Genomic DNA, 26,672 nt, shown 5'->3' on the forward strand with positions numbered 1-26,672 from the left:
AGCAGGAACTTGTTGTATCGCATTGTTGCATTGAATCACGCGCATTTTCACTCTCTACAAGGCCTTGCTTGTTGCCGAAAGCTGCTTTGACAGTGCAGCCAGATGGTTCGAGAAATCCACCCGCGAGTTTGAGATGCCCTTCATGTCATCATAGCTGCTGTGACGCATGAGCTAGCACAAGCTAATTAGGTAATGACATACAAGATGTCGACTTTGGCGTGCAGCACTCTGCGGGCGTGGCGCGACAACTGTACGCAGCTAGCATCGAGCTCGGACTTGCGGCGAGCAGTCCGCTCTGCCGCGCGTGCACGAACTAGTTGCTCCAAAAGCTCGAATAGCTCGCGCTGGTTTCGCTTGCGTCTATGATGTCCGCCGATCTGTGGAACCTTGGCTGGCGCGATATCGGCAATCCTGCGAGGACGGGCAACATTGGACTGAACGAGGTCGTGCACTTGATGGACGGGAGTACGCAGAAGCGGTGAGGCGTACAAGTTGGCCGGTACGCAAGAGGGAAGATCGGTTTGCTCGCATTGGCGAGCCGTCATGAATTCAGCAACGAAAGGGGCCGTAACGCCGGCGTCTTCTTCCTCGGAAAGTGCTTTGTCGCGCTTGACTTGAAGGCTGAGTAGTGGTGATGCCGCAGGACGTTTCTTCGGATTAGACGGCTGCGCCGGGGACCTCGTGGAAAGCTTCGGATCCGTAAATGGCTTGCTGGAGCGAGGGGAAGCAGTGCGCGGTTCATTGGGAGGACCTTTACGTTTGTCAAAGATATGATCAGAGTTGACGAGTGTGCGATCAGATGTGAGTGCAGCGTGCCAGATAGGCAAATCGCTAGGTTCCTGCATTGTGGCCGGGTGCTCGGACGAATCCGGGCTGGATCTCATGGCTTCTTGGATCGCTTGCATGCGCTCGTTGCGATTCACGCTACTGGGAAGGACTTGCTCGATGGCCAAAACGGATTGCGAAGCTTTGACAAAACCATCAAGAGGAAGCATGTGAGAGTGAGCCGTGATCTGATCGGTCCGTCGTTCCTGGAGCTCGAGGACGAGCTGCGGGACAAATCAGCTCATCAGAACATGCAAGCGAGCTGATAGCTCACTCGATCAGGTTCTTCGGAGCAAGCGATCTCCTCGAATGTTGTGAGCCAGTCTGCAAGCTGTTGTCCATCCTTGCAATGAACATCGAAAGAGCAGGGCTCGATTTGACGCTCGCCAAGCCAAAGACGCGCAGGAGTCACCGTAATAGCGCGCATGCCTTTGAGATGATATGTAGCTGGAAACATGGCTTCCAAGAGTACGGCATCACCGTCGACCTGCAATACGTTCAGGCGACTGACATGGTGAACTTGAACGCCTGCCTCGACAAACGCAGTCAAGCTGAATCTGTTCAGGTGCAGCATTCGATTCTCAGCGAGCACCCATGTCGTCTCGTCGCACGAGATGGTCTCGATAGGCTGCACGACAGCTCTGACCGGCTGATCAGCCAATGTCTTCAGCATCCCGAGGCCCTCACCCTTGAGGCGAGCACCACCAGTCCCGCAGTAAGGTCGGTGCGCGCTGTCTGCACTTAGCTCGTGCTCGTTCGATGACTGCAAGACTAGCAAACCTCATCAAACACTTCGACTGTTAGCTTGGCAAATGCGTCTCTGATCTTTGTAGCTGCGCGAAGCGTCCAGCGAGGTGACTTGAACTCGGCAAAGATCGCTCTGAGAAAGTCTGCTCTTGACTTTCTTTGATTCGCTCTGGGCTGCACACGGAACATGATCTCGAGCATGGCACTCGCAGATAGAAAGTCCTGCGTCTCTGCGAGATACCTTCCTAGTCGCGTCCTGAGTGTTGCCGTCAGCCAGCCAGACTCACTGGTCCTGACGCGTGACTGACGGTCCACAGGAAGGATGCGACTGCATGAGAGCTTTGTTCGAGTCCGACTTGGACAGCAAGTCGCTCGAGATAGCGCTCAAGATCTGGCTGAAGCCTTTGAGAAGGTCGTATGCAAGATGGACCCTTACTCACTTTGCGCTGTAAGCGGAGCGAAAGCTGACCCACGCAGACAGCTCTTGTGAGCCAAGGCAGAAACCGTCTACCCATGGCATCCTTGACTGGCTTAAGATCTTTGATGTCAGTACGCAAAAGAGTCGCCTGTCATTTGACCTGTGGTCGGCGTTGCGAGTGTCTTCGTCTTTGCGAGGACGCACCTGAATATGCACGAGAGTCTGTTCGACGGCTACTTCCGTCATACCGCCAAAGGAGAGGTAGGAAAGGGACAGATGAAGCCAAGCCGGCAGCCGGGTGGACGTGCAGTCGAGACAGTCGCGTCATCCGACCGACAGCAAAGTCAACGCTTCTGCTCGAGCTGATGACATAGCTGCATGTCAGGCAGTGCCCCGCCTGCGCCAGCAGTGAGTTTCAGTCTCATATCTATCTAGAGCCACTAGTCTGACCCCGAACCGTCGACAGTGGCGGCACTTCGCTTTCTTCGACGCTACGCCCGTCAAGGACGCTCAAGACCTTGCGCAGACCCCGGAAGCCTTTAGGGTACGCTCGAAATGTCAACGCGAAAGGAACGGTACTCAAGTCTTGGCTTCAGGACGCAGGAAGGATTGCAGCAGTTGCATCCGGACAGAGCACCGTCGTTCTCGCGGATCATCAGGGCTCACTGCACTGCCTGTCGCCCGACTTTGAGGAGCTACAGGCTTGGGTAGCCTATGATGGCGGCAGAGCGCTCCTCGTCAAAGTCAGCGGCGTCAAGGGTATCATAGTCAGCTTGGGCGTACGTCTCTGAAGCTCGCAGACATGCTCAGGCTCATGATAGCTTTGCAGGAGGATGCCAGTCAGACACTCGTCCTCAAGGTCTGGGACATCAGACATCTCGAAAAAACCTCTGGCAATCCTCGTCTGCTCGGTCAGGCTCGTGTACAGCAGGGACAGCGACCCCATCCTGTAGGCGCGCTTCCTGCACGCTCCTGAAGATCACTGACCATCTCGCAGGCGACCGTACTCAGCCTCACGTCATCCCTTTCACACATTGCCGCTGGTTTTGCAGATGGATCCGTGCTCTTCTGGCGTAATGTTGATCAGGCCCTGTCCAGCCACGCTGCATCAGACAATGCTGCGACCGTCACGCTCGCCAAACCCAAGGCAGTGCCGTCTTTCTCGTCTGAGCCCATCACAGGCCTCGAATTCTGGACATCGGCAGCGCAACAGCAAGCTCTATGGATCGTGACGACCAGCAAGGTCTGGTCGTATACGTTGACAGGCAAAGCGAGTGGCAATGCGCCTACGATCACAGATGAGCTGGGCGCACCTTTGCGATGTGTGGCGTCGATGCCCAACGGCGATATGGTACTGGCCCGCAGTGAGGCTCTGTACGTGTACGGAAGCGAAGGAAGAGGCGCATGCTTTGCGTACGAAGGTCCCAAAACCCTGATAGCATCTCATGGCTCGTACATCGTCATTGTCTCACCTCCCCAATCGCCTAGTGCAGCTTCTGCATCACCCACAGTGCGTAGATACGTCAATAACCGAAACGGAAAGGTTCTAGCCGACGTCTCGAGGATAACACTCTTTGATCCGGAAAACAAGCTCGTTGCGTTCAGCGATACGATCGAGTCGACTATCACTCAGGTCGTCTCGGAATGGGGCGACATCTTTCTCGTCCTACTGGACGGTCGGCTGATACGGCTTGAAGAACGCTCAATGGATCACAAGCTCAACGCGCTGTACAGCAAGAACCTGTACCTGCTCGCACTCGGCATGGCAAAGTCAAAGAACGCAAGCATAGCGGAATCCTCGATCATACACAAGCGATATGGCGACTACTTGTATTCAAAGGGCGATTTTGATGGAGCTATGCATCAGTTCATTCAAACAATTGGTCATTTGCAACCGAGCTATGTCATTCGCAAGGCAAGTTTCCTTGTCTCCCGTTTGCCGCCGTGCTGATACTCGTAATACAGTTCCTCGATGCGCAGCGCATATATACCCTTTCACTTTACTTGCAGGAGCTACACGCCCAACAGCTCGCCGGTTCAGACGTCACTACGCTTCTAATCAATTGTTACACCAAACTGAAAGACGTCGAACGACTAGACGCGTTCCTCAAAGCCGATGGACCTGGACACAGCAATACTGGAGAGCTACATTTCGATCTCGAAACAGCTATCCGCGTCTGTCGACAAGCCGGCTACCACGAACATGCACTCTACTTGGCGAAAAGATACCAAGAGCATGAGGAATACCTCCGAATACAGATCGAAGATCGTCACGATTGGACAGATGCTGTGCATTACATCCGTTCGCTTGGTGTGGCCGGTGCAGAGCCTGCGCTCAGGCAATACGGACCTGCTTTGCTTGCCAACGCGCCCACCGAGACGACTCGCATTCTTATCGATCTTTGCTGTGGCACATTCGAGCAACCTAGTGAGGAGGCCCAGCAAGTGATGAGTCCTGTTGCTGCAAACGAAGCAGGACCCTCGTACATGTCTTACCTGTCACTCGGCGGCAAGCCAGCAAGCGTAGCCAAGTCGACAGATGCGCTAGATTCGCCCCGGTTGGCGCCCGAGCGTGCTCGAAAACCGGAACGAACGGCGACGAATCGGACAGTACGCGAATCCAGTCCGGTTCTTCCGAAATCAATCGATCTCCCGTCCCCTCGCCAGTTCTTTGCCTTCTTCATTGATCATCCCGAAGAGTTTGTGACTTTTCTGGAAGCCATTGCCGCGCAACGTTGGCAGCAAACTCTAGACGACGCGACGGACACCTCACGGGAGACAACGATGCTCGAGCGAGCAGAACAGCAAGCGATATGGAATACGCTGCTCGAGCTCTACCTGACCCTGAAGGGTCTGAAGAGCGAGGGCACGCCGAGCAAGGCTGCTCGATCTCAGGCGCGCGAGTACGAAGACAGGGCGATGAAAGTGCTGCGATCTGTCGATATACCGTATACGATCAATCAAGCGCTGATTGTCTGTACAGTTCGACAGTTCGTACCTGGCCTCATGCTACTCTACGAAAAGCTGGGCATGTTTGAAGATATCCTACGCTTCCATATCGACAGGGCGCGCTCGGCGCCTTCTTCCTCTAGCCTAGCTACCGACTCTGCACGTCACGTCGTGCAAGCCTTAGACAAGTATGGCGAAGGACGACCAGAGCTGTATCCGATAGTCTTGCGATTCCTCGTCTCGGACGCTCAGATCTTGACGCGGCACCAGCAAGATCTCGCTCGGTTGCTGACTTACATCGAGGAAAACAAGATTATGGCGCCTATCTCGGTCATCGACTGCCTGTCTCAGACTGAGCATGCGAGTATCGGCGCAGTCAAAGAATATCTGCGCAAGCATATGCTCGAGGAGCGAGCGGAAATCGAAGCAGATAAGGCCCTCATTGCTTCATATCGGACAGAGACGGCAAAGAAGCTCAAGGATCTCGAAGAGCTTTCCGACCTCAATGCGCCGCGCATCTTCCAGGTGACCCGATGCTCAGCGTGTGGTAGTCAGCTCGAGCTACCGAGCGTGCACTATATGTGTCGCCACTCTTACCACCAGAGGTGCGCACTGCAAAGGTCTCTTTAGGATTGACTGACATTGTCGAGTGCAGGTGCTTACCGGATAACGAGACGTCGTGTCCGAATTGCGCTCGACAGCACGGCCTGTTGCAAGATATCCAGCGCAGCAATGAACGCTACCCCGAGCTCTTTCTCAGTGAAATCGAAGAGAGCGAGGATGGCTTTGCGACGATCAGCCAGGCCTTTTCGAAGGGCATCATGGATCTCCCCAAGATCAGCAAGGAGATGACGCCACCGATGCAGTAGCACCACACGCGCGCATGCAACATCGTATGACATTGCAATCTGGGGTTCATCACAGTATTGCGCGCTTGGAAGCGAGAAAGGCTTTGACATGCGCCGTGAGCGGCAGGGGCGACTTGATCTCTATCCTGGAGAAGTGCTGGACCACTCTTGATTCGAACTTGATGTCCTCTTGAGCAAAGTGATTGACGAGATCCAGCTGTAGCGCTGTCAAGTCTCCCTCGATCTTGCGTATGACCGTCATGCGTGCGCCATTCTCTGCAAATTTTGGCTCAGCAGTAGAGACTCGGTCAAGCAGACATGCGCTCACTTGAGTCACCGTAGACGGGCAGATTGCCGGATGGACCGACTTGAGGGACAGCATAGGGACTCGCACGCCCTTTGCTCTTTTCCGCTTCGAGTCTGGCTTGCAAAGCCGCCAACCTTGCTTCTACTACTGCTGCATCTTGTCTCTCGACGAGCTGACGGGCTTGTACGTTTGGGTCGCCGTGCGGGTACTTCTTCAAGAGTTGTAGTCGATTCTGACGGGGCAGTGTCTTGAGTAGCCCGTTACGATAGCGAATGTCATCGCTCGTGAGCCAGCCTTGTTGCGTCATCGATTTGGCAGTCTGCCTTGCGCTCGAGCTGAACCTGCGTACGCTCATACATAAACAGGCTTGCATCATTGCCGTTCTTCCGTTTTCGTCGTCGTCGCGACAACGAAGGGCAAGGCGATTGGCTCCTGACCGCAAGCAGCTGATCGGAACCCCTCGGTAGATGCCTCAAGAGGATGATGGCTACGCAGAGGAAGCCGACGACGCAGTCCTCCTACGACCGGTAAGTCGAGCCCACCTCGGCTCGAGCAGCCAACTCTCTTTCAGCCCTCGGCGTTGGCTCAGTCGCGCGGATGCATCGAGGCCCACTATCGACGTCGCTGCTTTCCCCTCTCTGGCCTCGAACAGTCTGATTCTCGTCCTCCTCAGCCTCATTCTCGATCAATGCTGACTGCCCGCGTAGCACGCTAGCTCATCAAGGTCTGTGCATCGGCACAACATTCGACCGAGCGCAAAGGCACGCCAGGCGTTTCTCGACCTATACGACTGGCTGTCAGGCCCACTTGTAGGCTATCGTCGTCGTCGGCCCTACGAACCAGTATATCGCAGTGGCAGCACGATGTCTGCCGAAGCCGTTCAGTCGCGTCACGTTGACTTGCCCCCGTCTCGACGTGATGGCGTGATGAAGCGAGTCTATCACAACCTGCCTCGCATACCAAAGTCTCAAGCTCGACTTGATGAACCGACTACCCCGGCATTGCTGCGTAAGCTCACGGGCATGCAATGGCTGTACTTCTTTGCCATCTTTATAGCCTGGATGTCAGATTCCGTCGACTTCTTCTCCGTCGCGCTCAACGTCACGCTCCTGCGCAACTTCTTCGCAACAAAACAACCAGACATCTCGATTGGTGACATTACGACCTCCATCACCCTCACTCTCTTATTCAGAACACTTGGCGCTATCATCTTTGGCATCGCTGCCGATAAGTACGGTCGCAAATGGCCCCTCGTTGTCGATTTGCTGCTCTGTGCTGCCTTTTCGCTCGCTACGGGCTTCGTCACCACCTTTGAGCAGTTTCTCGTCGTCCGATCGTGCTTCGGCATCGCCATGGGCGGCGTCAGCGGCATGACCATTGCCAGCCTCGAACGCTTACCCATTGAGACCCGTGGCCTCTTGGGCGGCGTGCTCCAGCAAGGCTATTCGACCGGGTTCTTGGTTGCCTCGATCTTCAAACTTGCATACGTAGACAGTCATACACATGGCTACTGGCAGGCTAGCTTCTGGTTCGCATGCGGCATCACCACTTTTGCGGCTGCCTTGCGGGCGGCAATACCCGAGCCTGCAAAGACCAAGCGCACATCGATTCCTGCACGATGTCAAGATTGCAGCAAGACGCCATTGGCGACGTTTTCTTTATGCCGTCGCTCTCATGGCTGGCTTCAATTTCTACTCGCACGGATCTCAGGTGGGTTTCCTGTGGACCAATATGAGGTATAACTCACTCGATCAGTCAGGACTTGTATCCGAGCTTCATCCAGCAGACAAAGGGTCTGAGCGCAAGCCTGGCGACGAAGTCCACCATCATTGGAAATCTGGGCGCCCTTGTCGGTTCGCTGGCTGGCGGCTTGTCTCAGCACCTCGGCCGTCGCCTTACCATCATCGTGTGCTGCATCTGGGCAGCATGCTTCATACCGCTCTGGATCCTGCCGAGCAGCTTCAGCGCGTTGGCTCTGGGCGCATTTTGCTTGCAGATTGGCATCCAAGGCGCCTTCTCCGTCGTACCCGCCTATCTGCTCGAGCTGTCGCCAGTTGCTGTTCGTGCGACATTTCCGGGTAAGTGCCCTGCTCGCGATCATAGACGAAGCTCAGATACGAAACGAGCAGGCGTGGCTTATCAGCTCGGTAATGCCATCTCCGCATCGAGTGCTCAAATCGAGGCCCGGGCAGGCGAAGGTCTCATGACGCCCGAAGGCCGGCCAGACTATGGCAAGGCACAGGCCATCCTCGTCGCCGTCGTCTCGATCTACCTTATCGTCCTCGTCTGCTTCGGCCGGGAGTATCCCGAAGGTGAGAGCAAGGAGGATGCCAACAAGGAAGAGAGCAACGAGGGAGAGAAAGCGATAGACGAGGAGAACGCAACAGGCAAGCCGGAAGTTCAGAACACGGAAGAGTAGTGCTAGACCATATGCATTACAGCCTGTCGTGAATGTGTGCGCTAGCCTTCCTTGCTGTCCGCTTGAGGGCCCAGTGCCCATCTTTGCATGATCGCTCGTCGCGTCAGACTTACCTGTTTTCTCGCTGTCAGCACAACAAATGTCGAACAGACGTGACAGACGTACTCTGAGACGCGTGGCAGGGTCACGCTGCATAACAGATTCGTTGTGCCGCGGTACGATGAGGCCATCGTGTCGCCAGATTCGCTCTATTGTTGAGTCTTGCAGGAGGCCGCTCCAAGGACTGCCCAGGCCTGGTTGTATGTCACTCGGCGTATCTTTGCTCTGGATGATGATGGGTGGTTCTATACTGTAAGCTTCCAATGCGCCAGCGCGAATAAAGGTCGAAACGGCAGTATCGACAGGAAGCTGGTAGGCCAGCCAGGGGTCTGACATCTGTCGCAGAAGTCTGTCTCTGCCCGCGATGGAGACGGTCCAGCCATGCAAGCATCTGGGCGCATAGGACCGATATAGGTGAGGATGGAAATATGCGCCTCTTGAGGTTTCTGCTCCCCAACAGTGACCGAGGAAGACCATCTCCCAAGGTTCGCTGCCCTCGCGGGGCTTTTCCTCGGTCGGCAAGAAGGTCTTGATCGTGTTCCACATATTCTCGATATCCCATTCGAAATCGACGTCGTCTTCCAGCACGAGCGCGGTCGTATCGCCATTCTCTTTCATCTTGTGCAAGGCGCGCGTTTGCGAGTGCCAGGTGGCGATGACGGCGTCGTTGACTTGTCGAGCTGCGTACGAGTCGAGGTAGTCCCATAGTGCGCTCGTGACATTGAGGTCAGGATCGTCTGGCTTGAGTGTCAGGTAGGGATCGGGGCGAGTATTGAGGTATTCGACCCAGTCCATGCCCTCGTAATGATCCTTCTTGAGCGAGGGCCAGATGACTTTGTCTGTTCCTTCCCAGTCTGTCTCCTCACTAGGCTGTTCCAGCGCCGGGTTGATCTTCCAGGGTACGGAGGGGGCCAGCCAGACGCTGCCGACTGTCGAGCCGCCGAGCTCGGCTTCGTCCACCGAACGCGCTCGAGCAATGAGCCGTCGCTTCTCGCTCCTGACCTTGACGACGCGCTCTGCTATCCATTTGATAAGATCGGAATCTTTCGGTGCCGCGTCGATAAAGGTCAGCTCGATGCCGAGCGCATGCGCTATCCTCTTCATTCGCGCGCGTCGGTCGGTCCGTGATGCAAGTGAGATGACATAAATACGGCTGAACCCGAGTGTTTTGGAGTGAGGCAAGGCCGGCCTGATCTCTTTGAGCTTATTGCGATAGGCAAGTGAGATCTGGCTCGCATGATCGGCCGATATGTGTGAAGGTGCAATTTGGATGTCATCGACAAGCTCGCTTTCCTTGGCCGCTTCGCCTGTCAAGCCCATCCGGAGCCATCTCGCGGGGCCATTCGTGTACCGCATCGCGGTAGAGCCGATGTGCAGGCCCAGTCCTTTGAGCTTCGAGGTCGCTCTCCCTCCTGCCGCGACGATCCCTCTGTCCGAGTCCGATGCGTTCTGACTGACCAGCAGACATACGAATAGTGTCAATGGCAAGCCGATAAGTATCAGCCATCGCGTGCGGCCTAACGACGGCATGGTTTGTGGCCAACTGGCGCGCGGTTTGCTTCCGATTTGGCTAGACATTTGGCTCGTCGCGTCCTCCTCGTGTTCTTTTGCCGCTCAGCGCAAGTGTCCCACCTCGAGTCCACTCCGCACCCATCTACGCCATGACGGTACGCTGCCAGAGGAACGTCTGCCTCGAGCTAAGATGTACGAACAGACGTGGACACGCCTCATTCGCTTCACGACTGCAGAATCAAGCGTGCCGGTCTACGGTCAGCCCGTGCCACCATCCGGGGTATCCGAGCGAGATGACGACATCGGTCTGCGCTATCACGCATCCAAAGTGTCGGGCGCAGCTCCCGTACAAGCACATCTCATCGTTGGCGATCCATTCGGCAGCGAAAGCTGCATCGTAACAAAGTCATTGCTCTCTGTCCGCACTTTGCTCTCGCCGCTGCCTGCCGAGCTCGTCGGCGCACCTCGCTGCCTCGGGGCAAATTACCAAGGTGAGCATGACGAAGTATTAAAATCATCACTGATGGAAGCGCTCAGGACCGGCCGCCAAGAAGGGATCTGTGCCCATCTTGTTCCTCAAGCCGGCGAGTAGTCTATCTCATCCAGAATCGACTATCGTTGTGCCTGCGCATGCCAGCGATGATCAGGCAGACTACGAAGCAGAACTTGTCATCGTCGTCGGTCGTACAGCCAAAGACGTCGAGCCCGCCAATGCGCTTGATTATGTTGCAGGCTATACGCTCTGTAACGACGTCAGCGCTCGCAAGCTCATGGCAGCCGCTTCGCAATGGGGTATGGGCAAGAGTCTGTAAGCAAAGCTTATCTCATACAAGCCAGACGCTGATGTACTGCGCAGTGATGGTCAGTCCGCCCTTCTGCGCCAAACCGAGACAGCCTAACGCCGATTCTAGGTTGGTTGCCTTTCGGGCCCGTCATCGTCTCTTCCAAGCTTGTAGAAGATCCTCAGAAGATAACCCTGAAGGCAGTACTGAATGGCAAAGAGTACCAAGTGAGTGCATCGCCGGCCCTGCGATCGATCTGACGTGCCTCAGAACGACACAACGGCGAAGCAACTCTGGACTGTTGCAGAGACCATCGTCGAGCTCTCAAAAGGCTCGACGCTCTCGCCAGGCACAATCATCGCAACAGGCACTCCGGCAGGACAAGGCTCAACGCAGAAGCCTCCGGTTTGGCTCCGTCATGGCGACGACATCCGCATTTCGGTAGGCGCTTCGTCCGTCGCTCAGTGGTAGGCTGATGTTGTTTTTGCAGGGCTCACATGGGCTTGGAACTCTCATCAACACAGTCGTCGAAGTAAAGAAGGGCGCTGTTCGCGCCAAGCTATGATCGTCCCTGTGCACTGCAAATCACAAAGTCTCATGTTGTGCAATGAAGCGTCATGACATTCAGATCTTGCGCGAGTCGACCGGAAAGACAAGTGCCATATGAACCTTTCCACGACGCGTGTTCTTGTCCTGCAAAGCTTGTCAGTAGTATACCCCGTAAAGTCGGAGGGGGACACACCTTCTCGACGGTGATCTCAACTTTGACCTTGTCAAAGACACCAATGGTCACAGCCCCAGTGTTGGTCGGAACCGAGAGCTCGTAACGGTCCGGGTCATATTTAACTTCGCGCTTGAATGTCACCAAGCCTTCTAGGCCGAGCCTTTGTGTGATGTCAGCGCATGCGCCAGCAAGAGGTGAGAATCTCACTTTGAGACGAACACGGCCACCCCGTTCTTGAAGGCCCGGATGACGTACGCATCCTCCCGTATCTTGCCTGCACCCGCTTCGACGCTGGCCTCTTCCTTGCCTTGCAATGCAAGAGCAACGTAAAATTCAACGGAAGCTCTCCCCGCTTGTTGACCGCTGCGGTGACGCTTGTTGATATTGCTCATCAGTCCGTCGACGTGATCTCGCGAATGCATGGCCGAATGCAGCGGTGTCGATGATATGGCTGCAAAGAGCTGTCGATGTACAAGAATATCAGCGTATCGTCTTATCGGCGAGGTGAAATGGGTGTAGATCGGTGTGGCAAGACCGTAGTGCCCAAAGGCATTAGCTGCCACGCTACCAGAACAAAAGTACTCTGCACTGAGCATGCAACGCGTCGCCATGATTCGCACGAGGGTGTTGAAGTCCGGGTTGCTCGGATCGACACATTCGTCAAGCGAGCTTGCGAGTCGGCCTGAGCTTGAGACATCGAGCGTAACACCTTTGCGCTTTGTCAACACATCCGTCAAAACATCGAAGTTGTCGGACGGTGGGGGCAAATGACGACGCAAGACCGCAGTCTGCGGGAACTGCTGCTGTATCCTGGCCGCAACGCTGATATTGGCAAGAAGCATGAACTCTTCAACCAAGCTATTTGTCTCGTAAGATTGCTTCTGCTCTACATCGACCGGACCTGTGCTTTCTGGGCTCTCCATATGGATTTTGACTTCTGGAGAAGCGAGATTCAGGGCACCGGCTGCCATGCGCTTGCCTCGAAGAGCAATCGCAAGTTTATTCAGCAAGCGGATATTTTGCGCAAGTTCGTCTGTCTGCGTTTGATCGTCTTTATGCTTTTGCGCGGCTTCGTATGTGAATGCGGCTTTGGACGCAATGACAGACTTCGTGAAGCGAGTACTGACGATGTTGGCATTGCTGTCGAGCTCCCAGATGACTGAGAATGCCAGCCGCTCAACGTAAGGGCGCAATGAGCAGAGATTGGTGCCCAGCAAAGCGGGAAGCATGTCGATGCGTTTGTCGACCAGATAAACTGTTGTGCCACGCGAGGCTGCTTCTGCGTCCATTGGGTTGTCGGGATGGACAAAGTACGACACATCTGCGATATGCACGCCGGCTTCAACATTGCCATTGGGCAGCATGCGAGCATGCAAGGCGTCGTCGATGTCTTGACAGCCAGGCGGATCGATGCTGCAAATGTTAAGCTCGCGCAGATCTTCGCGTCCGCGCCATGCTGGGCCACCATCTTGCTTAGGCGGGACATGCCAGGTGTCACCCTCGGCAGGCAAGCATTTGAGCACTGAGCCGGAAAAGGGTCGATATGGCACATCCCACTCGAGCAGCAAGCTTTCAATTTCTGCTTCCTTGTTCTCTACTGTGCCGAGTGCTCGGATGAAATGACCTTCCGGACTGCGTGAACTGACCTCCCACGAATCGATCGAGACAAGAAACTTTTGACCGACGAGTGCAGAGATCTGACGCGTCCGAATGCGAATCCGTGGTATTTTGCGATCGGTAGGCACAGCGAAGACGCTCTGTGTGCCAAGCGATTCGAGCGCAGCGGGGGCGAGAGTCGACGTATCTAGATGACAGACGTACGATCGCCAAGCTCGACGTAATATACCGACGACTCGGCCTGTCGGCTGCGCCTGGCCCTGATCTGACACCGCAGTTTCCTTTTGCTCCTTTGCGTCTGTGCTATCTGGCTCTTCAGTCGTCTCTTCTGGGTCATCGTCCTTTGCGACCGCATCACGATCGACGACTTGATCGGCTGCACGCTTCCATTGGGTAGATGGCAAGAGTTGAACGACGACCAAATCACCGGCAGTACTCCTGTTCATTGCTTCCCGCCCCACGAGCAATATTGGCTTCTGCAGACCTCCGCCCATCACCGAGCCCTCGAGATAATTGTATGGATTTGGATTGAAGTGGCCCTGCAGATACCGGCCGCTCGCCACACCGGACTGCAATTCGCCAAGAGGAAGATACTAGAACACGTATTAGTCATGAGAGGTGATATTTCTCCCGGCTGACCTCTGAGAAGAAGCTGGTGGGCTTCGTGGAGCTTATGAGATCTTCAGGATCGCTGACGTGACCGACGCGCGCTACCAGATCGACGAGGTAAGTCGAGGCTTCCGTTGGCATTGCGTCGACGTATGTTTTTGTAGAGTACACCGTAATTCCTTCGGCTTGTGCTTTGCCTCGGTTGCCGGCATCATCGCTGACAAGTACTATGTCGGGCGTACTTTTGCCTTTGCGGCTCTGCTTAGCGAGATGTCTCGAGTACCATCGGACTGCTTGGCGTATCGCACGATCATTCCTATCATTGATCGTTTCGCCATCCACCTTTTGCGCATACGTGTCACTGTCGTGATGTAAGCACTCGCCATCAGTCAGAACGTAGCAAGTCTGCCTACTTTCTCGCTTCGTTCCAAAAGGTATAGACTCGTCGATCTTCATCCGCAATGAGTGCACGCAGTCGATTATACAGCGGCAGAGAGCGATGTCGCGTCTCGTCGATGACGGTCTGTAGCAGTATGATATCTTGTCCAAAGTGTGACGACTCTAACAAATCCATCTGTCCCAGGTGTTAGTGCACATCAGAAAGAACCACGGCAAGCGTGCCTGATGTAAGGCAATATTGGTATCAATGACCAGGTAATGTGACGCTGAACTGCCCTGCAACGGCGGACGACCCTGTGAGCTGAGTACAGGGCCCTGTACATCGTCTTGAGCCCGTCTGCCTGCCCTCTCTTGGGCCGTCATGTTCAATCGAGGAACATCATCGGGTACATAAAGGCTGCCGCAGTCTCGGCAGCACAAGGATCCACATGGCAGATCGTTGCGCAAATACTGCTCTCTTATGACTGCATCGCACGCATTGGCTTTGCCTTCTGCAATGCTTCAGGGACACACCTTTGATGACACGTCCTTTTGCCGTCTTGCGCATGAAATGTCGCTTCGTCTGCTGTACACCTGTCGCACTGCTCGCTGTGCCATCTTCGGCATCTACTGCCTCGAATGGTCGCTTTTGCAAGATAGTGATCATGATTGCTCGTCCCTCGAGGAAGAGGAAAGTCTCGCTCTGTCGCGTTCCTGTGATTTCGTGAATGACCTCACCGGCCTCACCAGCATTTGATCATGACAGACACGACATTGCTAGCGCCCATAGAGCTGTCCGATGATGACAGCGACGAGCTCATCTTCGTCTCCAGCGTCAAGCTCGGCAAGCGCAAATCCTCAGACTCGCCCAAGCCTCGCAAAGCGTTGAAGCAGACAAGCTTGCAGGCTGCTCCCGTCACACCGACTGCTGACCGGAGCGATGCCGCAAAGGCGCAATTGATCCAGCTCGGACAGTCCCCAGGCTCGGGCTCTTTCGCCATACATCCTCATATATTCGATCTCGAAGCTGCGTTCACGCGCAAGGCAGCCAAACCAATCATCAAGCCGCCCGATCTCGATCTGCTCCTGTTCAAGCCTCTGATGACACCAGAAGGCTGTAGCAAGGTCTATAGCTATCTGCTCAATGAGTTGCCCTGGTACAAAGTCAAATACACTGTGCGGAAAGGCATCGACATTGTGACGCCGCGCTATACGACTGTATTTGGACAAGATGATACCAAGACGCAAGCACTCAGTAGGTACAAGAAGCGTCCACGACCGATACCCTATCTTCTTGAAGAGCTCAAGCGGCATGTCGAGTCTATCTCTGGCGCGACATACAACTTTGTGCTTTGCAACTTCTATTCAGACGGCAAAGACTCGATCAGCTGGCACTCGTCAGTGGATCTACATATCAAAAGCTGATTGCGCTGATATGCTCGCAGTGACGATGAGGCTTTCCTTGTGCGTTTGTCCCTGAACGCTGAGGCAAAGCTGATCTCACAACAGGGCCCGCAACCGACGATCAGCTCGCTCAGCCTGGGCGGCGCAAGAGACTTCTACATCAAGCACAAGGCAGATGGTACGGATAAGCACCATTTCTCATTGCAAGACGGCGACCTGCTCGTCATGCGAGGCAAGACACAGGAGCGTTATCTGCATTCGATCCCAAAGCGTGCTGTGGCCCGACCGCGGATCAATATCACCTTTCGGCGCGCGATTAACACCTATGGCACTGATAATTATTACAGTGCGTCTGCTGAATGCTGGACGAGAGCTGATCTGACGGGTGAGCAGAGTACAACGTCGGTGATGGACCGATTTACCGCTTCAGGGACGGCAAAATGTGCCTAGCTGACTCGACCGACTGAGTCTTTCCCATGACTCCAGCCTACTGCTCAGTCTGTGCTCGCGATAGCTGCAACCCCGCACTGCCACGAATGCACACTCCACGCGACGCATGGCTATGGCAAGCCCCACAGCGTTATTGCGACTTGGAGAGGGACGCGATCTTCCGTTCCTTGACGATCCGCTTGAACTCTGAAAACCCAGCGACGCCGAGCAGAAAAGTCAGGAAGACCCAGAGGAACTATGCAATGTAATCAGCATGTCATCTGTTGTACGGAAGGAAACGTACCGTATTGCGCACGCCCGTCTTGTGCTTTCTGCAGAGTGTATATTGGTAGTATGCCTCGGCGATGTGGCAGGAAATTGCAAATATCCAAGCAGCTACAATTGTACGCATGCCACCGGCAGCATTGCGGATTCTTCCGCCGAATTCGTGATCCTCCATGACAGTGCAAGCGACGAGAAACGTGACGAGCGTCATGATGAAGGGCACAAGTCGTCCCAGCCGGAAGCTGTCAACTACAGGTACAGTGTCCTAGTGATAGAGATTTGCATAAGCATGCTAGTGATGCACAAGGCTCAGGCTTACCATTCTTAGTGCTTGTTCTGCTTCCGCCTTCATGGCCAGCAAGCGCGGTCTCGCCTCGTCGTACGACTGCAAACGTGGTTCAAAGGGTATTGTGACGGTTTTTGGCTCTGAAGCGTCTCTGTAAGGCAGATAGCTGATGATCATTGAATCAGATGAGATCGAGTCCATTTTGGCATTGACGGCTCGTTTCACTTTGCCATAGTGCATGCAGTATGCGACAAGAGTATCACGATGATTACTCATGTACATTGACAGAAAGCCTGACTTGCTTGCTACCTCGTCCATCTTGTGATGCGCTTGCCCGCGCCGCGCAACGTGCAATACGCGCCAGCAGAACTGCCAAAAATGTATTCGCGCCCGAAATTTCTGCCAACTCGCAAGAAACGCGCCAAAGAATGAAAGCCCACCCAGTCGTATGCCATCAGAATAAGCAAAAGTAAAGGGCGCAGGCGGTCCTCGGGGCAAAAATGGTCTCGAACAGAAAGTGATTCGAACACTTGCTCCCGAAGGAACTGCCTTAGCAGGGCAGCCTATGTATGGTCGTCAGCAGGAATTCGGGTGAAAATTTCAGCATAGCTCACGCGTTAACCACTCCGCCATCTGTCCTCTTCTTATCGGCCACCAGAATTTTGCCATAATATACATCGTTTGATTTTTGCAGCTGGTAACCTCTTTTCGCTGGTGCGAATGCCTCGAGCGGGGCGTCTGTGCGTGCTTCGCCAATCGCGAACGTAGTCTGTCATGATGCATCTCTCGCGAGTACATACATTGGTCTTAGCGAGCATCCAATTTAGACTTAGTGAGAGTATGATGTCCAACAAGTCTTTCAGTGCTCGCAGAATCGTCAGCAAAAATTCAACAGACTAAAGTATGCGTTCTCTGTTGCGTGATCAAGCACGCGGGTCACCTTATACAGAGAGGAGCAGGGCCAGTTGTTATGAGATCCTCATATCATGTCGAGCTTCTGTTTGCTCGGTTTCTACTGATCGGTGCTGCGTAGGCATGACCGTTCCTCGTCCAACATCGAATTTGACAATATATAGTCATGTGTCGGTCCAACAGACAAGCCTTGGTAGCTCACGTTGGAAGAGCGTCAGACTCTTAGCAGCCACTCACAGGGACTTGTTATCTGAAGGCACCGGGATCGTTGCCCGGCCAGGGCTTTCTTTTTTGCATTTTGCAACACATGACCAGATGTCTGTGCCTTTGCGAATGGCCTGAACACCTGTTCGACAGGCATAGTCTCGATCTCTTTCTGCCAATACTTTTGACGCGTTCTCAACTATGCTCGTGTACGCGCGCCATTTTCCAAAATCGTACAGATTGCGACCGGAGGACGACCGGCTGGACCGAAATGAAGACGCTAGAGCCTGGCCGGCTCCTCATGACGCGGATGCTTATAACATTCACTGCTGAGACTCCCTTCAGCCATAGTGTGACCACACACGCCTCAGCAGAAGCAAGATGGTACGTCTACCGTAGCAGCTCAATGTCGACACTCATGTGCGCCCTTAGATTCCAACATCGCCGCTGATGACGAGCACTGACCTGATCGGCCTCGGACTGCACTGTCGCTCGCCATCAACGAAGCACCAGCCCAAGGTCTCATCGCCTCTCTCGCGAGATCGCTTTGACCATCATTCTCGTTCGCCCATATGCAGTCCAATGCTCGCCAGCGCAGCACTGGGCAGTGCTATACTAGACAGTCCGATACTGACCACAAGACGACTCAGTTCGAGGAGACTACGAAGTTCGCTTGCCGTCAAGGTGGCATCGCTCGCTTGGATTGCAGCACTGTCTTTTGGCGTGCTCTACCTGTTCAGCAGCATCGATCGATCCGCAAAGGCCGCCAAATACTACATTCAGCCAGTCACTTACCCCGCATCATCTCGCTGGCTCGAATTTGGCGAAGAGCACGAATTCTTATTCGGACTCGAAGAGGCGGCGCGAGATATCAATGCGCAACCAGAGCTAGTGCCATACTGGTCGCATGAAATAAAGCCAAGTCGACTCCAACATGCGCTCGCCATAGTCGCCCGTGGACCCCGTCGTCTGACCAAACCAGATCTGCTGACTTTGGAGGAGCTCGAACAAGCGAATGACACCGCTGACGAAGATGCTCTTGACTTTAGCGCAAACACGACCTCTGGCAGCTTCTCTAAGCCGTCCGCACTCGCTAAAGCACGCATCGCGCGTCAAAGGCGGACCGTCTTTGAATGATCTCGCGTTATGGCACACCCTGCAACCGATGCACTTACGTTTGTTGTCCTCCATATGCATCGCATCTCCACAGCAACCACATGCTTGCATTGCGCAAAGGGAACACAACAACAGTCGTCAATCTGAGCACTTATGGCTGCTCATGGCGCTTGCGTTCGATGAAGTTCGTCATCATGAGCAGTAAGCCGATGGCGAGAACGCCAAAGATCAACAAGACAGGCACTATGTATCGACCATAGCACTTGATTTCTGCCGCCAAACATTCTCTCGTCACCTTTGGCAGACCCGGCAGGCGCTCGTGCTGTTCGGCAATCGCATGACCATCGCCCGGCGCGCTCCTTTGACTTATATAGTCCTGCGCGCGCGAAGCTTCTAGATCGACCCGTGCACTCGGTCGCATAGAGGCGGGCAGCAGCCATGTCGGAACGAGATAGGTGACCCATTGTGACGCTGTTGCTTGCTCGTCTTCCCAGGGTGTGGGCGGATGCGGCGGCGGCATGGGCAAAGGTGTATAGACCCGCGAATTAGGCCTCGTCATCTTTGGTCTGACTTGCAGTTGCGATCGGCGAGGCGATCCTGACTCACGCGGTCCGATGGGATCAGTACCGGCAGTAGCAGCGGGTGCGCCGGTTGGCACAGCATCGCGCTGCGCAGCTTGTGGGAACCGTATCGCGGCGCTGCCGAAATTGGATCTTGGGGCGTTTGCCTGCCTTGCGAGCAGTGGCTTGCGCTCACTCGTCGCTGGCGAACCATTGGATTGCATCGGTGACACCGATGAGATCGTCTCGCGCTCTTGCGTCACGCGCAAATTCGAAATCAGCCAGACCATGCGACTCACCTCTCACGTCCGCAGAAGTTTACGAGCGTCATCTAGAAGCAGAAAAGCGACTGGCACTCGATGTCGGTCATTCTATGGCCCTACGACGCAGAGAGCGAGCATCACGCAGCCAGATTGCTCCTACAGCGAATCGCATGCGGCTGGTACTCTGACAAGATTGACTACTGGCGGGACTTGATCAGAAGGAAGCACATGCATCTGTACTGGATCGCATTAGATGAAGTTCAACCGCCAACGACGCATGACGGACCTACAAGCATTGAGCTAAACGCAATACACGCGGCACAGTATCCTGGAGAGGCAACACCTCTATCGGACACTTCACTTATTGCCGGTGGTGCGCTTCGTCCGACTGGCGCCTCCGGTCACTCGTTTAGTCCCGTTGGACATATAGGCCTGTTCACGTATGATCCACGAGAAGACTTGCCCGCTCTGCATCCCACCGGCAAAGTTGTAAAGATTACAACTTTCTATATCAGCACAGCGTTACAGTCGCAGAGATTAGGCTCAAAGTCGATGGATGCGATCGAGAAGAAAGCAGCGGAGCCACCTTTGAGCGCGCGGACGATTGTGCTGGACACAATAGATCCAAAGCATTTCGAATCCAGCGACGACTTTTATGCCCGATATGGCATGGCTGTGCCGGAGCTGAAAGCCTATGTCCGTGTACTGCTCCCTCATTACTCCCGGCTGACCTTGATGACAGTATTGGTATAGGCGACGAGGTTATAAGCAATATAATTCGAAGCCCTTTTATTTCCTAAAGGATACTCAAGGCAACGATCTGGCGGGAACTGCCGCCTTCTTGCGCAAAGATTTGCCGACTCCTTCCGCTGATATTCTTCTGTGGCCGTTTGATGCCGAGAGCGAAGAGCACGTCGCACGCCTTTATCTGCAGCGACAGGAATGTGGATGGTACCATAAGCGGATAGACGAGTTCAGAGATGCAGTGCGCAAGAACGCTATGCAGTTCTTCTGGATCTCTCTGCCTACAGATCATGCGGATAGGATTCCCGTCAATTGCCTAGATGCTGGTCCTCTGCAAGACTCGGCGGCAAATCGTATCGGTATAGCTGTCAATCCTGCCCAAAGCAGCTTTTTACCGGTCGGTCATGTCGCGTTGACGCTAGCGGGTGATGTCGATATCACAGATCAGCCTCAGCCAGAGAGCGGCAAGGTCGCCAAAGTCTGCTTGCTCTATATCGACGCAAATCTGAGGGGCGGCAAGTTTGGCGCAAAAGCCATGGCAGCCGTGGAACGAATCGCTATCGAGCCGCCTATCAAGGCCAAGACGCTCGTCCTGGACACGCTGCATCCGAGTTACTATCTCCCGGGAAACGACTTCTTCCCCAACATTGGCTTGCCACTGCCGAAAGTCGACAATTGTTCTTGGTATGGCCGACTAGGCTATGAAGTCTACATGGAGAGAGCAGTCAGCGCAGGGACCTTTGCGAATGGCGAGACTCGTACGGCTGAGTCTGTTGTAATGCGCAAACGAGTCGCTTAGATCATCGATATCGATCATCTTCGACGCGCCGCGCCCGTTTCTTGACCATTGGTCCATTGAACGCCGTCTGGCGATGGGTGAGTCACGGAAAGCCAACATGAGAGTGGTGCTGCTCGCGCACTCGTATCTCGGCATAAGCTGGAGCGTGCTCATCTTCCGTTCGAGACTGCTATCGCTCTTTCTGAACCTCTTCGATCCTCCATTGGCGCCGTATCGACCTTCGCAATACGTTGACCAGCGCAATCTGGCAAGGGAGGGACATAGTCGGGCGGCTCGCCTCAAGCATTTTCTGCTTCGTCGCAGGCCGGGCTTACCCCAGTACAAGCGCAACCTGCTTGCTATGTTCGACTTTCTCGTGAGTATATCATTCAGCGACATTGACGACGCTAAAGCGCGGGGCAGGCTTCATCTGCAATCCTCAAGACACTCCTTGGTCGCCACTACTCAGCACGGGACATGCTGCTCACGCCGCTGATCGTCGGTGCTCCCTCTCTTCGTTCGGTCCTTACGAGCACAGCCAGTCGAATGTCACCGGCCCCAGGGGCGAGCATATTGTCAAGCTTGCGAGATCAGCGGTGGCTCGCAATGTGGCTCGTTGCGTTCACTGTAGCTCATGAGACCTGTCATGCTACTTTACTAGCCATTCTGGCACGTTCGGAGGCAGCGACGAAAGCCGTTCGCCTCATCGAAGCGCGCGGGCAATCAGTGCGAGCGAATGTCTCGGACGCAGAGTGTCCTGTCTGCCTTGGCTCGGGTCCAACGTGGGATACCGCGACGAACGATTCGCCGTTTGCCGGTGGGCAAGAGAATCCTCTGGAAGCGTTCTGCTCGGCGGAAGGTCACGAGCTTCACCGTCAATGTCTCTTTCGTTGGTTCGAAGAGAAGCAACTCCAGCAGCGACTGTCTCGCAGACTGCCTTTTGCGGCTCAAGACACAGTCCGCATCCCGGGCTTGAACTTCACACTCAACTTTGAGGGACAGCTTCAAGGCTTCAATGTCCGTGTCACCCAGCTGGCGCCGACGCCCACACCGCAACTCATCGGACAAGCGATGCGACCATGGGGAATGCCTATCGACGGTCACTCGATCGTGCGCAGTCTAGACGAGGTCGATCGCTCGGCGAACGACGGTATACACCTGTACTTGCTTGACAGCTTTGTTGCCTGCCGCCATGCGCACGGCCAAGTCTGGTGGCAAGACTTTGACGATCAGACTGCCAGAGCAGCACGTCTAGCGTTTTCGGCGCACAGCGGAGCTTCCAGGGTGGCTGTCCTCACAGCCTCTAATCCTGGACCATCCTGCGCGATCTGTCGAGGGCCGCTCAGCATAGAATTGCATGTCTCGCCCCCGCCAAAGGTTGCAGATCAGACAGAAGAACGAAATTCATCGATTCTATCGCTCAGCAGCAAAGCAGCCAGCAGCATCTGGTCGGTCTGGTCAGACAGTCTGGGACCTGCCAGTGTTGCCGCGAAGCTAGCAGCTTCAAGCTTCTGGACCCTCTTCCTCTGGGTCAATTCACGAGCATTGGCTGACGAATACTTTAGCGTTCGCGCATCGAGGGATCTGCCATCAACATAGGCACCTTCGACGCGTTGAGCGTTGCCTGCTATTTATCCTTGGCTCGTTCTTACATCGTTCACCCAAGTTCCAAGGATTCACGCCAGCATGTCGAACCTCCACGAGACTGTCGATGGTACGCCTGCGCAGCCTCCAAGCTACCAGTCGCCGACGCCTACTCGTTCAGCCGAAGTTGATCTCGGCGATCGCGCTGACATATCGAGAGCAATGCGTTCGGGTACTGTCGATCCAGCGCAGACCCTGAACAGTCCGATACAAAGCCAGCGCAATCTCGCTTCAGGACCACTTGCATCTCCCTTGCTTACTCCGTCACGCCGTGCCAAGGTCGAGCCAAACGAAGGCCCTGCCCTGTCCGAGATTGCCTCGATGTCCATTGGTCGTCAATCACACCAGCGCACGCCCTCGGAGCTCATGGTCGTTCGCATGATGATGCTTGAAAACATGCCCTCGCGTGCAGACTTTGAGGACGAGATGACCCAGCTTGAAATGGGTCACACCATACAGCGCCGATTTCTTGTGAGAAACAACGAGCTCGAGCTCATGCTGGGTCTGTTGCTACTCGATGCTGGCAAGCCTACTTCCGGTGCATACAACAGACTCAAGGGCATGCTCGCCTCAGAAGCTCTCGCTACGCTCAAAACTTGGACCCTGCGTAATTTCACTCTGGTCACTACAGTTCAGTCGGATGGTCAGCCAGAGTACACTGTCTTTGCTGCCAAGTCGAAGCTCCGCGTTGCCACTCGAGAGGAGATCTACGACCTCGTCGTCGCTGCACACCTTCAGGTCAATCACAAAGGACGCGACAAGACGTACGCAGTCATCCGTGACAAGTACGCCATGATACCCAAGGAGGTCATCGCTCGTTTTGTCGCCATCTGTCCTTATTGTGTCAACACGCGCGGCCCTGCCAGCAACTGTTCAACGCCTCACAAGACGCCTGCAACGACAGGCCACAAGCGCACACTCAGCTCGGTCAGCGATGTGTCGGATCACTCGCCCTGCAGAGCAATGTCGCGTCGCGCTCTGCCCACCCAGAATCTCTCACCGCTCTCGTCGCCGTTTCGCATGTCCGTCGGATCTGGCACCTCGCGCTCCGCCATGCTCGACTTTGCACGCGCCGGATTGACGGCCTATGTCGCCCTTCTTGCCCAGCAAAATGTTGGGTATGACGAGATCACGGAACTTCTCGAGATGCTCTTCCTGGAGGCACTTGACCTCGCGAATCAGGTGTGTACTCTCGAGCGCAGTGCGTGCTTATTATTGACACTCAACAACAGAACAAGTAGGAGCATGAAGATATCTAGCTATTCGTCTTGCTGTCGCTGCAGTAGAGCTTGTTGGCGTCTCGAAAATGCGAGACAGGCCTCGTAGACTGAATACATCACGACCGCATTGGGCACCACTCTCAAGAGATGGGGCGATAGGCCTCCGTACATCGCCGCCACGCCTTCCTCGCGCCAGACGACACGGAAAGCTTGTACGAGGCCTGTATACTTGGCAGACCGGCCTGGTTCGACGCCCTGTCGTAGTCGTGTTCTCACCACCTGTGTGATCGTGTCAGTCTTTCACAACTGTATAGTCCGGTAGACCTGCCTCGTGCGGATACGTGATGATGGTCGCGATGAGCTTAGCGGAGCCGGCGGAGAGGACCTTGTCTAGCCAGTCCTCGCCTTGCTCATGTCCTCTGACCGTCTTGCGTCTACTTGCCATCTTCTTGAAATGCTCGTACAGAGTCCATTGGATCGTGCCCTCTGTCACGCCAAGGTACGAAGCCGAGAGGCCTCTATAGAACCCCTTGAGACCCTCTCTTTGCCATATATACCGCACACATTGCAGCGAGCTCGTAAACGGCCTCGCCGAGCCCTCTTGTAATTGCAAGGTCGATTGCGCGCGGGAGAAGAACATGATGCCGCCCGCTTGAGTAGATACAGATCGCGTTGCGCTGGCCGAAGCGCTTGGGAGACTTGATTTGGGCGTCTGTCGCTTTTGCAGCTGTAAGCGAGTCTTGACGACCCAGATAGGATTGGTAGCTGTCGCTGTCACTATGCCTGCCGCGCGTATAAGCTTCTCGTGTAGGTGAGAGGTGCTGGCTGTCATCTACCGGCGAATGCTGCAGAGGTCAAATGGACGATGGCCTGGTCCTCTCGTTTGCCTAGAGCTTTCGACCAGATCTGCTTGCCGTTCCCATAGACGAAGAAGTTGATCGATCTGCAATCTCATTGTGAGCAGTGCGCGGACGAGGGACTACATTCACAAAGACTTGCCTGGCTGGTACTGCGCCGACGAGTGTAGGTCCCAAGCCACGAAAGAGCGCCGCTGGACCCTCATTCCGTTGGATGTCTCTGTGTCAATGTATCGGTCATGGGGCATGTGAAGTGATGAAGACTGACCGTAGCAGAGTACCTGTGTCGACAAAGTGATAGAGCAAGCCGCGCAGACCTGACCGAGCAGCAGGCCCGCCCTCCGAAGCTGTAGCGAGTGCTCGCGTGCGGCTTGCGTAGAACTCGGACTGCAGCCTCGTTTTGACGACATCGAAGGGCGCTGTGACGATGCCGCCGCACATTCCTCCCAGCCTGCAAGTTCATTGGCATCGATGGGGCAGCAAAACGCAAAAGAGTCGGCCTGCGTTGAGCCCGACGATGGCACAGCTGAGGCAGTGATCGGAACTCACCCGCCTGCTAACAGATGGACGACAGGTTTCGGCCGTATGGCTTCCTGTGCTCGAGAGGAAGCGCCGTCTCTGGCCATCGTGGTACGTGCGCTTTCGGCGCCTGCATCGTTCTCGAGCTCCGATTCGCTCAACGTTGATGTCATGCTGACAGCAGACCGCTGATCTGGCTCTTGCGCTCTCTCTTTGCCCTTGAGACTCATGCCGGCTCCAATGAAATTTGACTTTGACAAATGTCAACGAGAAACGCAAGCGCGCGACGCCCGAAGCCCGACGACGATGACGATGGCACAACGGGTATGCAAAACGGATACAAGCAAGGGTTTGCGACATCATCGAGGACGAGCATGCAGGCGTGCAGTCTCCTCAGACCTTCTTCTTGACCTCCTGGGCCAAGTCTTTGCTTGCAGACTCTATCTGACCTGGCACGCGCTCGAGGGACGCCTTTGCATCTTGCGCGGCTGCTTTGACGCTCGCTTGTGCGCTCTTATCACCGCTGTGAGAGTACCGGTCCATCAGCATGCCTCGTGTGGCGAGGAAAGGCAACCAGGCAGCCGTACTAGAAGTAATTGAGGAAACGGCCTGTCTGGACGGACTGCGCCGCCGCGTTGGTCGCATGACACGCAAAGAGCAGATAGTTCCTCGGTTGGACTTGCCAAGCTATCATTGAGAGTATGCGGGTCAGATCGTGTGAGGAACGACACGCTTGACGCTTGACTGACCAAAACGCATGAAAACCATGCTGCGCTCGTCTGTGCATGAGCTGGGTGCCTATTCCGAACGATAGCCACTCACGAGTATGCTGCTAGGGTGGGTGTCATCGTGCCGCTGTGAGTCATGGGGACATTGAGCTCGAGCGGCGGTGAGCTCCACCACGTCGTCCGCGTACCTGATCATCTCTGGCTCTTTCTTCAAGTCTGCCAGTGCTGCCAACGGTAGTCCCCCTGCAGACTCTCCGTCAGTGCCACGTCTTGAGAGCCTTCTGATCCGGCAGCAAGCTCACAATTCGCTACTGGACCTATACACCAATCGAGATTAGCTCCCTACTTTTCGAGAACAGCAGAGACGAGCTGACCCCAGAAATGGGTCGAGAAGAAGTATTCTCTCGCTGCCGGCGAGCGTAGCCATGCCTGGAAGCCGGAGGACATCGTCTGAGCGGCGTTGGGCGGTGGTCGAGTGGGACGGATCCT

At 55.0% G+C, this 26,672-nt stretch overlaps 15 protein-coding genes across 15 annotated transcripts; 8 read left to right on the forward strand and 7 right to left on the reverse strand.

Annotated features, from left to right (window-relative positions):
* L969DRAFT_101600 (uncharacterized protein) lies at positions 1 to 2,339 on the reverse strand. Its single transcript, XM_014714519.1, has 8 exons — positions 2,195 to 2,339; positions 2,013 to 2,138; positions 1,881 to 1,963; positions 1,606 to 1,828; positions 1,513 to 1,556; positions 1,100 to 1,466; positions 202 to 1,049; positions 1 to 154 (listed from the first exon to the last, which is right to left on the reverse strand). The coding sequence occupies exons 1-8, from the start codon at positions 2,234 to 2,236 to the stop codon at positions 55 to 57; spliced, it is 1,833 nt and encodes a 610-aa protein (XP_014570005.1). The 5' UTR covers positions 2,237 to 2,339; the 3' UTR covers positions 1 to 54.
* L969DRAFT_85167 (uncharacterized protein) lies at positions 2,328 to 6,015 on the forward strand. The gene is made up of 7 exons (XM_014714520.1): positions 2,328 to 2,398; positions 2,457 to 2,534; positions 2,587 to 2,769; positions 2,820 to 2,939; positions 2,988 to 3,905; positions 3,956 to 5,544; positions 5,595 to 6,015. The coding sequence occupies exons 1-7, from the start codon at positions 2,369 to 2,371 to the stop codon at positions 5,806 to 5,808; spliced, it is 3,132 nt and encodes a 1,043-aa protein (XP_014570006.1). The 5' UTR covers positions 2,328 to 2,368; the 3' UTR covers positions 5,809 to 6,015.
* Positions 5,714 to 6,713, reverse strand: L969DRAFT_303746 (uncharacterized protein). Its single transcript, XM_014714521.1, has 2 exons — positions 6,116 to 6,713; positions 5,714 to 6,063 (listed from the first exon to the last, which is right to left on the reverse strand). The coding sequence occupies exons 1-2, from the start codon at positions 6,468 to 6,470 to the stop codon at positions 5,858 to 5,860; spliced, it is 561 nt and encodes a 186-aa protein (XP_014570007.1). The 5' UTR covers positions 6,471 to 6,713; the 3' UTR covers positions 5,714 to 5,857.
* On the forward strand, positions 6,537 to 8,513 carry L969DRAFT_70915 (uncharacterized protein; the record flags this gene model as incomplete). The annotated part of the gene is made up of 5 exons (XM_014714522.1): positions 6,537 to 6,621; positions 6,802 to 7,622; positions 7,693 to 7,804; positions 7,854 to 8,172; positions 8,221 to 8,513. The coding sequence occupies exons 1-5, from the start codon at positions 6,562 to 6,564 to the stop codon at positions 8,511 to 8,513; spliced, it is 1,605 nt and encodes a 534-aa protein (XP_014570008.1). The 5' UTR covers positions 6,537 to 6,561.
* Positions 8,500 to 10,174, reverse strand: L969DRAFT_85170 (uncharacterized protein). Its single transcript, XM_014714523.1, has 2 exons — positions 8,675 to 10,174; positions 8,500 to 8,622 (listed from the first exon to the last, which is right to left on the reverse strand). Exons 1-2 carry the CDS (start codon positions 10,140 to 10,142, stop codon positions 8,555 to 8,557), a joined length of 1,536 nt encoding a protein of 511 aa, XP_014570009.1. The 5' UTR covers positions 10,143 to 10,174; the 3' UTR covers positions 8,500 to 8,554.
* A 42-nt stretch (positions 10,175 to 10,216) lies between these two features.
* L969DRAFT_58427 (uncharacterized protein) lies at positions 10,217 to 11,852 on the forward strand. Its single transcript, XM_014714524.1, has 7 exons — positions 10,217 to 10,279; positions 10,327 to 10,615; positions 10,662 to 10,932; positions 11,019 to 11,133; positions 11,177 to 11,347; positions 11,397 to 11,599; positions 11,649 to 11,852. The coding sequence occupies exons 1-6, from the start codon at positions 10,274 to 10,276 to the stop codon at positions 11,469 to 11,471; spliced, it is 927 nt and encodes a 308-aa protein (XP_014570010.1). The 5' UTR covers positions 10,217 to 10,273; the 3' UTR covers positions 11,472 to 11,599; positions 11,649 to 11,852.
* On the reverse strand, positions 11,299 to 14,938 carry L969DRAFT_101606 (uncharacterized protein). Its single transcript, XM_014714525.1, has 7 exons — positions 14,769 to 14,938; positions 14,478 to 14,719; positions 14,270 to 14,430; positions 13,887 to 14,217; positions 11,838 to 13,840; positions 11,649 to 11,790; positions 11,299 to 11,599 (listed from the first exon to the last, which is right to left on the reverse strand). The coding sequence occupies exons 1-7, from the start codon at positions 14,899 to 14,901 to the stop codon at positions 11,531 to 11,533; spliced, it is 3,081 nt and encodes a 1,026-aa protein (XP_014570011.1). The 5' UTR covers positions 14,902 to 14,938; the 3' UTR covers positions 11,299 to 11,530.
* Positions 14,939 to 14,950: 12 nt separating this feature from the next.
* L969DRAFT_85173 (uncharacterized protein) lies at positions 14,951 to 16,143 on the forward strand. Its single transcript, XM_014714526.1, has 3 exons — positions 14,951 to 15,631; positions 15,680 to 15,698; positions 15,744 to 16,143. The coding sequence occupies exons 1-3, from the start codon at positions 14,994 to 14,996 to the stop codon at positions 16,086 to 16,088; spliced, it is 1,002 nt and encodes a 333-aa protein (XP_014570012.1). The 5' UTR covers positions 14,951 to 14,993; the 3' UTR covers positions 16,089 to 16,143.
* Positions 16,050 to 16,998, reverse strand: L969DRAFT_85174 (uncharacterized protein). Its single transcript, XM_014714527.1, has 3 exons — positions 16,672 to 16,998; positions 16,372 to 16,617; positions 16,050 to 16,323 (listed from the first exon to the last, which is right to left on the reverse strand). Exons 1-3 carry the CDS (start codon positions 16,954 to 16,956, stop codon positions 16,219 to 16,221), a joined length of 636 nt encoding a protein of 211 aa, XP_014570013.1. The 5' UTR covers positions 16,957 to 16,998; the 3' UTR covers positions 16,050 to 16,218.
* Positions 16,999 to 17,994: 996 nt separating this feature from the next.
* L969DRAFT_85175 (uncharacterized protein) lies at positions 17,995 to 18,971 on the forward strand. Its single transcript, XM_014714528.1, has 2 exons — positions 17,995 to 18,138; positions 18,187 to 18,971. Exons 1-2 carry the CDS (start codon positions 18,136 to 18,138, stop codon positions 18,889 to 18,891), a joined length of 708 nt encoding a protein of 235 aa, XP_014570014.1. The 5' UTR covers positions 17,995 to 18,135; the 3' UTR covers positions 18,892 to 18,971.
* L969DRAFT_85176 (uncharacterized protein) lies at positions 18,957 to 19,685 on the reverse strand. The gene has a single exon (XM_014714529.1). The coding sequence runs from the start codon at positions 19,652 to 19,654 to the stop codon at positions 19,022 to 19,024; it is 633 nt and encodes a 210-aa protein (XP_014570015.1). The 5' UTR covers positions 19,655 to 19,685; the 3' UTR covers positions 18,957 to 19,021.
* A 104-nt stretch (positions 19,686 to 19,789) lies between these two features.
* Positions 19,790 to 21,236, forward strand: L969DRAFT_44874 (uncharacterized protein; the record flags this gene model as incomplete). Its single annotated transcript, XM_014714530.1, has 2 exons — positions 19,790 to 20,389; positions 20,436 to 21,236. 2 exons carry the CDS (start codon positions 19,790 to 19,792, stop codon positions 21,234 to 21,236), a joined length of 1,401 nt encoding a protein of 466 aa, XP_014570016.1.
* A 97-nt stretch (positions 21,237 to 21,333) lies between these two features.
* On the forward strand, positions 21,334 to 22,814 carry L969DRAFT_92637 (uncharacterized protein; the record flags this gene model as incomplete). The annotated part of the gene is made up of 2 exons (XM_014714531.1): positions 21,334 to 21,591; positions 21,639 to 22,814. 2 exons carry the CDS (start codon positions 21,334 to 21,336, stop codon positions 22,812 to 22,814), a joined length of 1,434 nt encoding a protein of 477 aa, XP_014570017.1.
* Positions 22,815 to 22,901: 87 nt separating this feature from the next.
* L969DRAFT_92638 (uncharacterized protein) lies at positions 22,902 to 24,100 on the forward strand (the record flags this gene model as incomplete). The annotated part of the gene is made up of 2 exons (XM_014714532.1): positions 22,902 to 24,041; positions 24,092 to 24,100. The coding sequence occupies 2 exons, from the start codon at positions 22,902 to 22,904 to the stop codon at positions 24,098 to 24,100; spliced, it is 1,149 nt and encodes a 382-aa protein (XP_014570018.1).
* Positions 24,101 to 24,118: 18 nt separating this feature from the next.
* L969DRAFT_92639 (uncharacterized protein) lies at positions 24,119 to 26,630 on the reverse strand (the record flags this gene model as incomplete). The annotated part of the gene is made up of 12 exons (XM_014714533.1): positions 24,119 to 24,358; positions 24,408 to 24,862; positions 24,916 to 25,022; positions 25,079 to 25,156; positions 25,205 to 25,387; positions 25,486 to 25,706; positions 25,855 to 25,978; positions 26,043 to 26,142; positions 26,205 to 26,224; positions 26,278 to 26,310; positions 26,372 to 26,426; positions 26,558 to 26,630. 12 exons carry the CDS (start codon positions 26,628 to 26,630, stop codon positions 24,119 to 24,121), a joined length of 1,689 nt encoding a protein of 562 aa, XP_014570019.1.
* Between the last annotated feature and the right edge of the window lie 42 nt (positions 26,631 to 26,672).

Source organism: Mixia osmundae (genome assembly GCF_000708205.1).
Source record: "Mixia osmundae IAM 14324 unplaced genomic scaffold scaffold_2, whole genome shotgun sequence".
In the NCBI taxonomy this organism is placed as follows: Eukaryota; Fungi; Basidiomycota; class Mixiomycetes; order Mixiales; family Mixiaceae; genus Mixia; species Mixia osmundae.

Excerpts from the sequence above, each read along its gene's own strand:
- L969DRAFT_101600 (XM_014714519.1), bottom strand. The coding sequence starts at position 2,236 with ATGACGGAAGTAGCCGTCGAACAGACTCTCGTGCATATTCAG. Across the intron at positions 2,139-2,194 it reads AGACTCTCGTGCATATTCAG|GCGACTCTTTTGCGTACTGA; the intron begins GTGCGTCCTCGC and ends GTCAAATGACAG. Across the intron at positions 155-201 it reads CACGCCAAAGTCGACATCTT|CTATGATGACATGAAGGGCA; the intron begins GTATGTCATTAC and ends GCGTCACAGCAG.
- L969DRAFT_85167 (XM_014714520.1), top strand. The coding sequence starts at position 2,369 with ATGTCAGGCAGTGCCCCGCCTGCGCCAGCA. Across the intron at positions 2,535-2,586 it reads AGACCCCGGAAGCCTTTAGG|GACGCAGGAAGGATTGCAGC; the intron begins GTACGCTCGAAA and ends TCTTGGCTTCAG. Across the intron at positions 2,770-2,819 it reads GTATCATAGTCAGCTTGGGC|GAGGATGCCAGTCAGACACT; the intron begins GTACGTCTCTGA and ends ATAGCTTTGCAG.
- L969DRAFT_85170 (XM_014714523.1), bottom strand. The coding sequence starts at position 10,142 with ATGCCGTCGTTAGGCCGCACGCGATGGCTGATACTTATCGGCTTGCCA. Across the intron at positions 8,623-8,674 it reads TGCCACGCGTCTCAGAGTAC|GTCTGACGCGACGAGCGATC; the intron begins GTCTGTCACGTC and ends GAAAACAGGTAA.
- L969DRAFT_85173 (XM_014714526.1), top strand. The coding sequence starts at position 14,994 with ATGACAGACACGACATTGCTAGCGCCCATAGAGCTGTCCGATGATGAC.
- L969DRAFT_101606 (XM_014714525.1), bottom strand. The coding sequence starts at position 14,901 with ATGATCACTATCTTGCAAAAGCGACCATTCGAGGCAGTAGATGCCGAA. Across the intron at positions 14,720-14,768 it reads AAAAGGACGTGTCATCAAAG|TCATAAGAGAGCAGTATTTG; the intron begins GTGTGTCCCTGA and ends CGTGCGATGCAG. Across the intron at positions 11,791-11,837 it reads GTGGCCGTGTTCGTCTCAAA|GCTCGGCCTAGAAGGCTTGG; the intron begins GTGAGATTCTCA and ends CATCACACAAAG.
- L969DRAFT_85174 (XM_014714527.1), bottom strand. The coding sequence starts at position 16,956 with ATGGACGAGGTAGCAAGCAAGTCAGGCTTTCTGTCAATGTACATGAGT. Across the intron at positions 16,618-16,671 it reads CAGAACAAGCACTAAGAATG|GACACTGTACCTGTAGTTGA; the intron begins GTAAGCCTGAGC and ends CTCTATCACTAG. Across the intron at positions 16,324-16,371 it reads AGACGGGCGTGCGCAATACG|TTCCTCTGGGTCTTCCTGAC; the intron begins GTACGTTTCCTT and ends TACATTGCATAG.
- L969DRAFT_85176 (XM_014714529.1), bottom strand. The coding sequence starts at position 19,654 with ATGCAATCCAATGGTTCGCCAGCGACGAGTGAGCGCAAGCCACTGCTC.
- L969DRAFT_303746 (XM_014714521.1), bottom strand. The coding sequence starts at position 6,470 with ATGATGCAAGCCTGTTTATGTATGAGCGTACGCAGGTTCAGCTCGAGC. Across the intron at positions 6,064-6,115 it reads GCCCGTCTACGGTGACTCAA|AGAATGGCGCACGCATGACG; the intron begins GTGAGCGCATGT and ends CAAAATTTGCAG.
- L969DRAFT_58427 (XM_014714524.1), top strand. Across the intron at positions 10,616-10,661 it reads CCTCGGGGCAAATTACCAAG|GACCGGCCGCCAAGAAGGGA; the intron begins GTGAGCATGACG and ends GGAAGCGCTCAG. Across the intron at positions 11,134-11,176 it reads TGAATGGCAAAGAGTACCAA|AACGACACAACGGCGAAGCA; the intron begins GTGAGTGCATCG and ends GACGTGCCTCAG.